The sequence below is a fragment of the Ictidomys tridecemlineatus genome, chromosome 3 (genome assembly GCF_052094955.1).
Source record: "Ictidomys tridecemlineatus isolate mIctTri1 chromosome 3, mIctTri1.hap1, whole genome shotgun sequence".
NCBI classification, from domain to species: Eukaryota; Metazoa; Chordata; class Mammalia; order Rodentia; family Sciuridae; genus Ictidomys; species Ictidomys tridecemlineatus.
The window spans coordinates 140,065,792-140,080,959 of record NC_135479.1 but is presented as its reverse complement, the minus strand read 5'-3'; the positions used below and the strand labels follow the sequence as shown (position 1 = coordinate 140,080,959).

Genomic DNA, 15,168 nt, shown 5'->3' with positions numbered 1-15,168 from the left:
TCTGTGGCAGGTGTAAAATGGAGTGGGGGTGGGTAGTGAGCTGAGATTAGAAGTTAGGATAGCAGTTGGGCATTCAGAATTGAGAGACTTCAAGAAGTAACTAAAAGGATGTGGAGGGGAAAACAAGGTGTCCATAGTAACTTAGGCTGATGTCCTGGTTAACTACAGCTACTAATAAACTTTAAAACAACAATTTGTTATTATCTCTCATAATCCTGAGGGTCGCGTAGACTTCAACTGAGTTATTCCAGTTGGCAAATTTCATGTGGTTGTTGCCAGATGTTAGCTGGGGCTTCAGTCATCTAAAGATTCAACCTGGCTGGAGATCTAAGGTAGCTGACTCACATGAGAGGTAGTTGATTGGCCTTTGGCCAAGTGGGTAGCTGGGTCTGTCATTCAGAGGACCTACATGAACTTTCCCATGTGACTTGGGCTTTTCCCATCCTGGCAACTTGAAGTTAGGTTTCTAGAGGCATCATCCCAAAGCAAGCATTCTAAAAGCTGTACTGTAGTGGGGATTGAATTGTACTGGGGATATATGTAGCTCTGAGCTACATCTTCAGTCTTTTTTATTTTGAGACAGTCTTACTAAATTGTTAAGACTGGCCTCGAACTTATGAACCTCCTCCCTTTGCCTCCTGAAGAGCTTGGATTTCAAGAGTGTACTACCACACCTGGCCTTTACTGGCATTTGATATCTGTTTTTCTTTTTTAAAGAGAGAGTGAGAGAGGAGAGAGAGAGAATTTTTAATATTTATTTTTTAGTTCTCGGCAGACACAACATCTTTGTTTGTATGTTGTGCTGAGGATCGAACCCCGGGCGGCACGCATGCCAGGCGAGCGCGGTACCACTTGAGCCACATCCTCAGCCCTTTATTTCTTTTTTTAAAGACTATAAATAAAGGCTGGGGATGTAGCCCAATGGTTGAGCACTTGCCTAGCATGTAGGAGGCCCTGAGTTCAATCCTAGGACTGCAAAAAAAAAAAAAAAAGACATGCTTACAACCAAAATCATTAATATTATCAGGTGGACATCCTTATTTTTGTTAATGAGCAGATATTATATTTACCTCCTTATTTGTTTATTTGTTACCATTTACCACCTTATTGGCTTCTTTACCTTCCCTACCATTTATCTTCAATGCACATTTGTTGGTCTTATAAATTGGAAGTGTAACACTTTCTTCCAGGATAGTGTGCATGCAAGCATCCTCTTTCTCTCCTTGGCATTCATATACTCACTGTTTCCCCAATTCTTTAAGGAATAATTATAGCTGATTCCAGAGTTTCCTCATCTTCTCTATTCTGCCATCTCTGAAAACGAGTGATTTTACAAGGTTGATGTTAGAAATAGTTTCCTATTCTTAACACCTTTTCTTATTTGATTTTATAAAATTTGTAACTTCTTTTATGCCTTTATTTAATGGTCATACCTCCCTCCTTAGAGATAGCCTAGTTTTTTATAGCTGTCTGCAATTGGAGCAGATGCATTATCTGCTATCTGTATTTGGTATAAATATATTCCACCTGACTTCCCTTACTTCCTCATTTTCCACAGCTATCTCTGATGTGACCAAGTAAGCCTACTTAATATTCATGGTTTCCTATCCATTTTCTGGTCCCCTTTTCCATGTTTGCTTAGGATGATTATTATTTTACTTTATGTATCGTGTGGTATAGTATCATCAAGATTTTAGGATGATTTATGTATATATAACTGTGTACTAGAGATATGGAGAAATAAATACTCTCTCTGCCCTCAGGAAGTTTCAGTTTCCTGTTAAAACCCAGGATACTTCTCATGGAAAGCATTTTTAGGGAAAACTCATATAATAGACAGTTAGAAATAAAATCTGTCATTATAATAACCATAAAGATAGCAAAGGACAGACATACTGTGAAGCTAGGATTAGATAATTGCCATACCTAAAATAAGTTTTAGCTCTGACTCATCTATTAAAAAAAGAAACATGAGGGCTGGAGTTGTGGCTCAGCGTAGAGCACTCACCTAGAACACACAAGGCACTGGGCTTGATCCTCAGCATTACATAAAAATAAATAAATAAAATATTGTGTCCAACTACAACTAAGGAAAAAAAAGAAAGAAACATGATGCTCAACATACTTCTCATTTTCTGATAAAGGAAGCATATCACTTTTTCAAGAAAGATCAACTATTTTCCTGGCACTGACTCCAACGAAGTTTGTTACACATATGCTTATATAGTGGCATTGAATGACATAACAGATAGTGTCTTCTTCAATACTTTTTCATAAAGTGTAGTTATGCTTCCATAAGAGTATTGAGTCTCAAAAATGCAAAAGGTTGTGGAATTTTCAGAAATAGACAAGTTCTAGTTGTCTATTAGAAAGTGAGAAAGCAGGGGCTGGGGATGTGGCTCAAGTAGTAGTGCGCTCGCCTGGCATGCGTGATTTGATCTCAGCACCACATAAAAATAAAAAATAGAGATATTGTGTCCACCTAAAACTAAAAAAAAAAAAAAATTTTTTAAAAAAAAAGTGAGAAGGCAACTGCTTTGTTATCATTTATCCTCGCTTTAGCGATGAATAGGATAATGGTTTAAAATTTAGCTTTTTGGTAAGTATCTTGAGGATAGTACATTCTCTGTTCTGTCTCATTCATTGTTACAAGATTTACATGCTTTAGAAATCATTGAATCTTTTTAATAAAGAGGACCTATCAGGGGCTGGGGTTGTGGCTCAGCAGTAGAGCACTCACCTAAGCATGTGCAAGGCACTCACTGGGTTCAATCTTCAACACCACATAAAAATAAATAAAAGTTTTGTGTCCAACTATAAAAAAAAAATTTTTTTAAAAAAGAGGACCTGACAGTTGTCTCTGCAATAAGTGATCCCCAGTTTTGAGAACTTACCTCATAGTGGGTGTATTAAAATGTTAGCATCTTAATAGTACTCATGAGTAGCCAACGTCTCAACTTGTTAGAGTTATTTAATGTCTTTATTTGAATGTTTGCCTTTGGTTTTGGAAGTTTATAGAACTGTTTTATAATGTATACTTAGCCATTCGATCAAATTGTTTCTTAAAATTATGCTTGCCTTCATAAAAATACTTATCAAAAGCAATGGTTAAATGAAGAGTAGAATTTATTTGAAGTATATTCATTTCAAACCATAACAGTCATGTATAAAGCTAAAAAACTAATAATCCAGTTATTGTCAGGTAAGATAAATGGCTATTCTTAAGAATCACAGAACCTAGCATGAAAAGACATATCAAAGTTGACATGCCAGAAAAACCACAGCTTTTGATCCCAGCTTTAACTTTTTGTTGCCTGAGTGGCCACATGTAAAAATATACTTAAAACAAGTAAATAATTTTTTTATATAAACATTATCTAAAGTCTCTTGTTGAGGGAGAGGTCCATTTTATAGATGAGGAAATTGAGACTCTTTAAGGCCCTCAGCAGAACTAGTCTCTCTGATTCATATACCATGATCTTTTTGCTTGGACTGTAATGCTTTTAAAGAATTGCGAAATTTTTCTCATTTCTCCCAAGATTAGGAAACATTTGCATAAACTAACTTTTTTTGTTTTTAAGTTGTGTATGAACTCAGTGCCTTTATTTGTTTCTATGTGGTGCTAGGATTGAACCCAGTGCCTCACACTTGTGAGGCAAGTACTCTACCACTGAGCCACAACCCCAGCCCTAAATTCCTAAACTTTATACTGTGTGTTTGGGCAGGAAGCCCAGACTACTATGAAGAAGCAAAGGTTGGCTGTGAGCAGAGCTGAACTTCATTTCTTTGGGTATTTCTCTAATTTCCCTTTGTCTTGTAAAATAATTCTCAAATATCACTGCTACAAAACCATGGTTATGTCAGTCTTGAGGTCAAGTTGTTTTGAGGAAACTTGTACCTCCAAGTATTGTAAAGACTTGAACTTTAGAGTTCATTTGGATCTATATTTAAATCCTGACTCTACTGTTTACTAGCTGCGTGATTTGGGGCCGTTAATCTAAATTTTTGAGCCTTTGTTTCCTCATCTACAGAAATAGAATAGTTATAAGCCTTGAAAAATAAATTATGTAAAATGTTAGCCTATTGTAAATGTTCAGCAAATGCCAGAAACACTGACCTCTTGTGTATGTTTTTGTTCCCACTTACTCATTCTGGGTGGTGATATTAATTTGAACATATCTTTTAAGCTCTTTGAGAATTAATCTTCTCATTCATCAATTGAGACATTTATTAAACACCTATTTACTAGACACTCTGCTAAGTACTAATTGGGCATTCAGAGATGAAACCCATCCCATGCTTGATGAGAGTACATAGTCTTTTGGGAGGGTATGGCAAACTCAGAATAACAATACCACATGATTAGTATGGGCTTAGGCCAGAAGATATGGCTTCTAAAGAAAGGTGGTGCTTGAATTGAGTCTTGAAGGATATTCTAGGATTATAACCAGAAAGGAAAGACGTTTCAAGTAGAGGGATTAGTATGTTGGTATGTAAAATGAGTTAGATGAAAATCGTTGTGGAAGTTCTTTGTGTATTTTGAATTAGACCAGAGGGTGGCAGTCTATAGCCTTTCAGCCAAATCTGGTCTGACATGTTTGTGTAAATACATATTTTATTGGAACACAGCCTCATCCGTTATTTTACTTGACATCTCTGAAAGTTTTCATTCTACAGTGATAAAGTTTAGTATCTGTGAAGAGATAGTCTGACCTGAGAATCCAAAGAATTTTCTTTCTGGTACCTTATAGAAGCTTGTTAACACTTTATTAAATGGTTGTGAAGAATTGTTTTTAGTAAATTGAGGTGAAGTCCTTCTCTCTTCTTGTGTTCCTTTGCAGGGTTCCTCACAACCTGCCTCTGGTATGTGTGGCTTCTGTCCCCTGCCCCAGTTCTCTTTGTGCTGCTTTTGCTGTGCATGTGCTCTAAGCACTCTATAACCCAACATTTATGAGCAAAGACCTGATTATTTATTCAGTGGAAAGGCTTGTGAGAGATAAGGATAATGGCAGTAAAAGAAAGACCAAGTAACCCAGGTGTGGTCATGCTCACCTGTAGACCCAGCTATTTGGGAGGCTGAAGCAGGAATGGTTTGATTCCAGTGTGAACAGCATTAGCAAGACCCTGTCTTTAAAAAAAAAAAAAAAAAAAGATCAAGTAAGACAAGTAAGAAATAGATTATTATTCCTCAGTTCTGAAAATGTAATTCTGGGTTGGATGGAGAAGGGAAAACATATGTGTGCAGTGTCATCTCATGTGCTATTTGGTTAGAGATAAGTTTTCAAGGAAGTGGAGGATATTGGCAAGTGAGATCAGAATTGGAAGAACATCATGAGAAACATTCAGTCTGTCAAGAAATCCTTAGCAGTGCAATTATTTAAGTTCATATACCTCAAAGCACAACCCCAAAGTTCCCACCTTATGGTAAGCAAACAGATGATAGTCATGATGTGTCCAGTGACTTACAATTACTCCTTTTGATTTTGAATATTTGGTTTGCTCTTGCATTCTAAGCCCTTTTATACCTTGATCTCTAAGTTTCGGCTCTTGGGTCATTTATTTGTTGATCTCTTCATACCTCTTCTTTGAGCTCTGAGTTTTCTTACAAACTGACTAAAAACTGTGGGCTCCCTAAATTCCACTTTGTCTTTCGTGTTCTGTTGACTTATACCTAACAAATGCTCATTAGGAGTCCTGTGCTGATGCCTTTGGTCTGTTAAGTTCCTTTTGAAACCAGATAAACCATATAATCTCTGGAACACTAATTATATCTTAACCTTTGCCATTGTTGCCTGAGTTTTGACCCTCTTCTAATCTGACCCTATCTAATCTGATCTGTGTCCTAATATATCATTAAAAATTATAGACCTAGTCTTAGCAATGTAGCAAGACCCTGCCTTTAAAAAAGAAGGACTGGACTGGGATTATAGCTCAGTGGTAGTGCACCTGAACCCTTGTATTTAATCCGTAGTACCAACCCCATCCCCCAAAAAGAAAAGAACTCGACAATTATGTATAACGATAATGCCATAATAAAAAAATAATTAGGCCTATTCCTATTCTAGCCTTCATTTAAGCTGCATCAGTACAACTGTCTTTTTGTTAAACAGCCAGATAATTCTTCATTAAATTGATCAACAGTGTTTAAGGTCTCTCTGAGTTTTATATTGATAGTGAAATTTTTTATACAACAGTGCATTTTTAATTTTTCTGTTTTAGACAAAGGATTTAAAAGTGTTTAATGTATCCTTTTATATTTTCTGTACTTATTGATTTGTCTAGATTCTACGTTTAATTTAAAATTATGCTTATATGGTGTTTTAGTCAGCTTTTTCAGGGCTGTGACCGAAAGACCTGATGAGAACAATTAGAGGAGGAAAAGTTTAGCTGGGGTTGTGGCTCAGCAGTAGAGCGCTGACTTAGTATGTGTGAGGCCCTGGGTTCGATCCTCAGCACCACATAAATAATTTTTTTTTTTAATTTATTTTGGGGATTCTGGGTTTCAGAGGTCTCAGTCCATAGGTGGTCAACTCCATTTCTTGGGCACCTGAGATGAGGCAGGACATCACGGCAGAAAGTATGTGGTGTGGGAACACAGCTTAGGATGTAATGATCAGAGAGAGAGAGAGATGTTTCCTCTCCACAGACAAAATATAAACCCCAAAGGCACAGTCCTAATTACCCACCTCCTCCAGCCACACCTTGCGGTTTACCACTCAGTTAGTTAATTCCTGTCAGGGATGAATTCACTGATTAGGTTAAGGCTCTCCTAACCCAATCCTTTCAATTCTCAACTTTCTTGAATTGTTTCACACATGAGCTTTTGGGGGGGAAACCTGACACCTAAACCATAACATTTGGTTTAAATACAAAACTTGATATATCCAGAACTCCAGATTTTTAAATAGGACTCGTAAAAATAAATTGAATAGATTATAGTGTCCAAACATTTTAGACTGTAATACAGAAGGAAATGTTAAGATCATACTTTATTTATGGTAATGAAGTCTGTGGTTTGATGCCTATTATTCTTTTTGGAGGTTTGCAGCGGGTACTGTTGATTTAACCCAGGGGCAATTTACTACTGAGCCACATCTCCAGCACTTTTTATTTTTGAGACAGTGGCTCACTAAGTTGCTGAGGCTGCCTTGAACTTGAGATCTTCTTTTGTAGCCTCCCGAGCCACAAGGGTTACAGATGTATGCCACCGTGTCTGGCCTTGATGCCTAATATTCTATCTAAAGACTAAAATTGATGTTTGAAAAGAAATTATCTAGGAAAGTATTATGAAATTTACAAGGAGTTTATTTGATGCCCACTAGTTTAAATGAGCTCTATAACTTTTTTAAACTGAAAATGCAGGCTGTGTTCTTGGGCTCAGAACCTAAGAAATCAATTTAGTATCACTTATCACTTAATAGAATATATCTTTATTTTCTGTCTGCTTCTAGGGTTACAGCTGAAGTAAAGCATAACATTACCAACACTGTGGTATGCAGGGTGCAAGGAGAATGGAATAGTGTTCTCGAGTTCACTTATAGCAATGGAGAGACAAAGTATGTGGACCTGACTAAATTGGCCATAACAAAGAAAAGAGTAAGACCGCTGGAGAAGCAGGATCCATTTGAATCCAGGTATGTCATCCTTTTTTTTTTTTTCTTTTAATATATATATTTTTAGTTGTTGATGGGCCTTTATTTTATTTATTTATATATGGTGCTGAGAATCAAACCCAGTGCTTCACACATGCTAGGCAAGCGTTCTATTACTAAGTCACAACCCCACCCCCAGTACATTATCTTTGCTTCCATCCAGGAAACTCAGAAGCTCTGGATCTTAATCTAGGCCTTTTAAATAATTTGTTACCTCGGATAAGTCACTGTACCAGTTTGCATCAGCTTCCTTCTCATCTAAATTAAAAGGACTGAAGTGATCTGATGCATTTAAACCTCTTACCAACTAATGCATTATATCAAATATTTGTAAACTGAACAAAAATATTAACAACATGAAAGAATCAAAGGATTACTATCATTATCATAAAAGCTCTTACTAAACTGAACAAAAATATTAACATTAAAGAATCAAGGATTACTATCATCATCATAAAAGCTCTTACAAATCATTAGCAAAAAGGAGGACACCTCAATAGGAAAGTGGACAAATAATACAGAAGGATAATTCACAGATACAGAAACGCCCACTGGGGAAGTCAGATTGGCAGTTATTAAGAATACAAGCAATAATAAGTGTTGGAGAGGATGTGGGGGAAAAGGTACACTCATACATTGCTGGTAAGACTGCAAATTGGTGTAACCACTTTGGAAAACAGTGTGCAGATTCCTCAGAAAACTTGGAATAGAACCACCATTTGACTCAGCTATCCATCCCACTCCTCAATCTACACCCAAAGGACTTAAAATCAGCATACTATAGTGACACAGCCATACCAATGTTTATAGCAGCTGAATTCACAGTAGCTAAACTGTGGAACCAACCTAGATGCCTATCAATAGACGAATGGATAAAGAAACTGTGGTATATATACCACAGTGGAATATTACTCAGCATTAAAAGAGAATAAAATTATGGCATTCACAGGTAAATAGATTGAGTTGGAGAATATCATGCTAAGTGAAATAAGCCAATCCCAAAAACTAAAGGCTGAATGTTTTCTCTGATTAGTGGATGCTGATCTGTGATGGGGGCGGGGCATGGGAAGAATGGAGGAACTTTGGATTGGGCAAAGGGGAGGGGTTATGGTGGTAGGAAAGATGGTGGAATGAGATGGACATCATTACCCCGAGTACATGTATGATTGCATGAATGGTGGGTCTCTACAATGTATACAACCAGAGAATTGAAATGTTGCATTCTGTTTGTGTATGATAAATTGAAATGCATTCTGCTATCAAATACAACTAAGTAGAAAAAAAAAAAAAAAAAGAAAGAAATGCCCACTGGGGAGAGAAACCATTTAAAGAGATAAAATTAATCAATAAAATAAATGCAAGTAGTCATATTCTTCTGCCTTAGCCTCCTGAGCCTCTGGGATTACAGGTATGTCCCACTGTGCCTGGCAGTTTCATTGATTTTTAAGTGTTTTTAAAAATTGGTTTCTGCTCTTTTTTATTTCACTTTTTTTCTACTTGGTCATCATTTGCTAGTATTTTTTTCTAATTACTTAAACTGGTCATTAAACCAAAGGTGAGAAAACCTTTCCTGTAAAATAATAAAGAATAAATTTCAGAGCCAGATGGCTTCTGCCACAAATATTTAACTCTGATGTTGTAGCATAAAAACAACAGACACAAATAGACAATAAATAAACAGTTGGATCTTGTTATGTTAAGTTAAAAATTTATGTACAAAAGGCCAGAGTTTAACCCTTGAGTTGGTTTTCTTTTTTTTTCTTTCTTAAACATTTAATGCTATATATTTTCCTCTAAGGACTGTTTTATTTATATTCTACAAGTTTTGATGTTTTCATTTTGAAATATTTTCTGGTTTCCCTCATGAGTGATTGATAGTCTGATTTTATGCAGTGCTGAGGATTGATTCTAGGGCCCCACACACTTTAGGCAAGTCCTCTACACTGAGCTATGTCCCCAGGTCCTTTTTTTTAAAATTTGTTTTTGACTTATGAAATTATTTTAAAATATGATTGATAATTTCCAAATACTTGGAGGTTTTCCAGAAATCTTTTCATTATTCATTTCTAAGTTAATTTTATTTTGGTCAAAGATTGTTGTTTTAGTCAGCTATTTCACCACTATAACCAACACAGTTGTAGCAGAGGAATTGTTTATATGAGGGCTCACAGTTTCAGAGGTCTTAGTCCATAGAAGGCCAGCTTCATTCTTCAGGGCTCAAGGTGAGGCTGAACATCATGGCAGAATAGTGTGGCAGAGGGAAGCAGCTCATGTGTTTAGGAAGTAGAGAGGACTCTACTTGCCAGATACAAATGTATACCCCAAAGACATGTCCCCAGTTCCCACCTCCTCCATCCACACCCTACCCCTTCAGTTTACCACTCAATTAATCCCTATCAAGGGATTAATTAATCACTGATTGGGTTAAGATTCTCACAACATAATAATTTTTCCACTGAACCTTCTTGCATTGTCTTACATGTGAGCTTTGGGAGATATCTCACATCCAAACCATAACAAATGTACTTTGTATGATTTAATACTTTAAATTTGTTTTTAATCCTTTAGATTTTTTTTTAAGCATCTTTATTTATTTTTATGTGGTGCTGAGGATTGAACCTGCACATCCTAGGCAAGCACTCTACCACTAAGCCATAACCCCCAGTCCCTTAGATTTGTTTTATGACCCTGAATGTTTTCTATGTTGGTAACTGTTTCATGTGTACTTGACACAAATGTGCTTTCTGTTGATATTGGGTGAGTGTCCTATTAATGTTACTTAGGTCAAGCAAATAGGCGGTAATTTTCATGTTCTCTATATCCTTACTGTAATTTATTCTATCAACTGAGATCAGTTATTGAAATTCTGATTATTATTAAATATTTTTCCTTACAGTTCTGCAAGTTACTTTATTTTACTGGAAACCCTATTGTTAGGGGTATACACATTGATAATTGGTTTGTATTCTTGATGTATTGATCCTTGATCATTATAAAATATTCTTCTGTCAGTAGTAGTCCTTACTTTGAAAAGTACTTTGACATTAAAATTTCCACATTTTTCAAAAAACACAACTTTATATATAAAGATATGTATTTCCACATTTTTTTAAAAACACAACTTCATATATAAAGATATGTTTTATAAATTATAAAATTATTAACCTGTTTCATTATAGATTCAACTGTATTGGTAACTTTCCTGGGTGGTACAATCATTACAATAATCATTTTTATAATCTTTTCCTCCTACCTTAAGGTACTTCTCACCCATTTACAGTTAACTTCATTCTTATCCCCAGATCCATGTAATCACTAATCTACTTTCTATCTCTGTAAATTTGTCTTTTCTATATATTTTCTATAAATAGAATCCTATAATCAGTATGCCATCTATTATGCTCTGCCTTTTTTCTTTAGCATAATATTTTTGAGGGTTATCCGTGATGTAGCATGTATCAGTTCACTCCTTTTTATTGCTAAACTATGTGTATCCCATTGTGTGGATATACTATCTTTTACATATCTATTCAGCAGTTGATAGACATTTTCAGTTTTAAGCTGTGATGAATAATATTGTTGTGGAAACTTTGTACAAATTTGTGTGAATACACTTTGTTTTCCTGGATAAATACTACACTTACAGTTGCTGGGTTGTATGGTAGTTTTATGTTTTAAACTTTGGAAAAACTGCCAAACTATTTTCCAAAATAACTATACCATTTTACATTCCTACCAGCAATGTTTAAGGTTCTAATTTCTCCATATCTATGCTAATAGAGTCTGTATTATTTGGTTTGTTTGGGGGTTGGTTTGTTTGTTTGTTTTGGTCCTGGGGATTGAACTCAGGGGCACTCAGTCACTACTGAGTCACATCCCTAAACCTATTTTGTATTTTATTTAGAGACAGTGACTCACTGAATTGTTTATGCCTCACTTTTGCTGAGGCTGGTTTTAAACTTGCAATCCTTCTGGCTCAGCCTCCTGAACCGCTGGGATTACAGGTGTGCACCACTGCACTGGGCTGTATTATTTCTTATACCCATTCTAGTGGTATGAAATAAAAATGGTTTTAATTTCCCTAATGATTAATGAATGGTATTGGCCATATTTTCAAGGGCTTGTTAGCCATCTCTCTTCATTATGAAATGTGTTTTTATATATTTTACCCATTTTTTCTATTGAATTGTCTGTCTTCCTTTGGGGTTGTAGGAGATCTGTGTAAATTCTAGATTAAAATTCTTTATTGTATATGTATTCTACAACTTTTTTCCTAGTCTCCTACTCTTCTTTTTTGTATGTGACTGGTCGGTGAGATTGAACCCAGGGGCACTTCATGAGCCATATCTCCAACTTTTTTTTGCCTTTTATTTTGAGACAGGGTCTCTCTAAGTTGCTTAGCATCTTACTAAGTTGTTGAAGCCTGTAAATTTCAATCCTCCTGCCTCACCCGCCCAAGCTGCAGGATTATAGGCATGCACCACTGCATTCAGCATTTTTTTATTGTGTTTTTTCAATATAAGTTTTTACTTTTGATAAGGTAGTATTATCAATGGGTTTTATGAATTGTGGTTTTGGTATTGTACCTAAGAAATCTCTTGAAGTCTCAAAGATTTTCTCCTATAAGCTTCTCTTTGGTGTTTTAATATTAGAAGCCTTACATTGAAGTCTATAATCCTCTTTTGAGTTAATTTCTATCAGTGGTGTGATATGAGGATCTAATGAGTTCAGCTGTTTGCATGCATGTCCAGTTGTCCCAGCACCATTTATTGAACAGACTATTCTTCCCTGAAAGAATTGTTCTGATGTTTTTCATTTGCTTGAGGTTTCAACTTCTCCCTTCCTATGGCCTGTAAATTCTCTAGGCAATAAGTTGAAGCACTCATAGGATTCCCCTCATTAGTTTGCTTCTCTCAAAGACCACTGTGCAACACTGACTTTTGTGCATTACTGGTTTTGTGAAAACCAGTCCTGATATTTCATCATGTTCAAAAATACAAATGGGTCAGGCATACTGGTGCACCCCTATCTCAGCAGATCAGGAGGCTGAGGAAGGAGGATTGTAAGTTCAAAGCCAACTCCAGCAACTTAGACCCTGTCTCAAAGTAAAACAGAAAGGGATAGGGATGTGGCTCAGTGATAAAGCACCCCTGGGTTTAGTCCACAGTACCAAAAAGAAAGAAAAGAAGAGAGGAAAGAAAGAAAATTAGTTTCAATTTTAAAAGAAGCAAAAGCAACCTGAATATCAACCTTAGGGCCATAGTGTCAGTACTGTGGTAACTCATAGGCATAAAATTGCAGATTTGATTTAGCAAATGTAATTTTTAGAAATCATTGTAATTTTGAGGCTATCACCCTATTTAATTATCTTTTAAAAAACAAATGTGAAATATGCAGTTTTTGGATTTTAGGCGATTATGGAAAAATGTGACAGACTCTCTGAGGGAATCTGAAATTGATAAGGCCACAGAGCATAAACGAACACTGGAAGAACGGCAGAGGACAGAAGAAAGGCACCGTACTGAAACAGGCACACCTTGGAAAACCAAATATTTTATTAAAGAGGTATGTTCTATAGGAATTCAGGCTAAAATTCATATCTCTGCTTAGAACTTTGGCTTACCAGGCTTTGTTGAATTGCTATCACTTATAAATTTTATTTTATTAATTTGTTTACTAATATGTGGTGCTGAGGATTGAACCCAGGGCCTCACACATGCCAGGCAAGTGCTCTACCACTGAGCCATAACTTATACATTTTATTTTTAAAAATTAATGTCCCTCTACTCTCCCTCTGAGATAAATAGACAGATAGATAGATAGAATAGAGAGATAAAATAGAGAGATATAGATAGGTAGATGGATCTTCCATTTTTTCCCCCCATTTGCTATTAAACACTTCCCATTAGAATCTATCGGTTTTATCTTCTTAAGTGAATGTTTCAAATTTCCTGTATGTAACACAAATAGGTAGTATATATGCTAAGTTTGACCCTAGAATGTACCTTGGATAGTTCAATTGCCATTTCTAAGCTAAGTTTCCCCAGCTATAAAATGTGAGTAAATAAGCACATTGTGAAGATCAAAAAAGAAAATGTGTACAAGGGCAGGCATTTGAAGGCACAGCCTTTGAGGACTTACTGAAAAGAGCTCTGTCCCTTCCTAGATGAAGTTGGGCAATTCATTTAGCTTCCCATAGCCTCCATTTCTTCATCTGTAAAGTGAGGTGATCAGACAGCATGTCTTCTCTTCTAAATCTAACATTCTATAATGTGATTAGCTGACATCTTTTTGGAACAACATGAATTACGATTTATCCACCAGGTGATTTAATTAACAACCTTGTGGTTGCTATTGTGAAGGAGAAATTACTGTGATAGGAAAGAAGACTTTATTCAAGTAGCTCAGTTGGTAGAGCATTTGCCTTACATGTATAAGGCACTGGGTTCAATCCTCAGCACTACATAAAAATAAATAAATAAAATAATGGTATTGGGTATGTCTACAACTAAAAATATATATATATATTTTTTTCTTTTTTAAAGATTAGTGCAGTAGAAGATAGATTGCACTCAATTTTGAAAACAGTAGTAATAAGTGGGGAATTTGAGTTAGTTGGGGTGAAAGGAAGGATGGAAAATTTTTAAGAGGTACTTATTTATTTTTGAGAGTGAAGTGGGAAGGCTTAATTGGATATCAAGGGTGGCGTATTCTCAGTAAATTGGTCCTCAGGATTCTTTGCTAAAACTGGGCTCAGTAGGTCAAGGATTGAGGCTTATTCAAGAAGACAACTCAAAGGAGCCTGACTAGTTTGGTTAAGGAGGGAATCCTTGTCACATGAGCCAAATAATTGCCATCCTTAAATCATTTCTTAGAAGAAGGTAAATAGAGTAAATACATAAAAAATGTTTTTAAAAATACAAATAAATTGACAGGTGGCCCTGGGAGGTGATCAGTCTCTCATTCTGTCCTTAGGAACAGGCCTTTCTATAATCCTGGGTCCCGGGACCTTACCTTTTCCAGAGATGCACAGGAATTATTAAAGAGGTTTGTTCTATAGGAACATACTGGAGAGTCTGGGTGCTGGAAGCTGCTCTATCCAGCGCAGGCTCTCTAGGTGAAGGAGATCCCAGAATTCTCTGGTGGAGCCATCCTGTTTGGTCTGAGGGGCACAATGGACTTTAGCGTGAACCACCCGCCATACAGGTCTCTCAAGACCAGCACCATCATCACATCCTGGCCAATACACCAGAAATATTAGTAGTTAGATCCTAGGAAAATTCTTTACAATCCAAAAGGCAGAGTCTCGATGAGTTGCTTAGGACCTAACTGAGTTGCTGATGCTAACCTTGAACTCATGATCATCTGGTCGCAGCCTCTGGAGCTCCTGGGGCTACAGGTGTGTTCCACCATGCCCAACCTTAAACACAGTTTTTCAGGGTGATTTTTTGGTAGCTGAGACCACTGTGAAGCAACAGCACTTTGTACTCACATAGTTTATTGTGAATTTTGCACT

At 36.3% G+C, this 15,168-nt stretch overlaps 1 protein-coding gene across 11 annotated transcripts in view; it reads left to right on the top strand.

Annotated features, from left to right (window-relative positions):
- The window catches only part of LOC110597379 (oxysterol-binding protein-related protein 11), an 80,244-nt gene that overhangs the window by 62,150 nt on the left and 2,926 nt on the right, over positions 1-15,168 (top strand). For 9 of the 11 annotated variants that reach the window (XR_013436827.1, XM_078043932.1, XM_078043929.1 and 6 more), the window contains 2 exons: positions 7,452-7,634; positions 13,064-13,217. Coding sequence is in view for 10 of the 11 variants with exons in the window: in XM_078043932.1 (XP_077900058.1) it covers positions 7,452-7,634; positions 13,064-13,217 (337 nt within the window). In the remaining variant the exon portion in view is untranslated. Of the gene's footprint in view, positions 1-7,451; positions 7,635-13,063; positions 13,218-14,627; positions 15,160-15,168 lie in introns of those variants that run through there. The other 2 variants (XM_078043934.1, XM_078043937.1) reach the window with 2 other exon arrangements.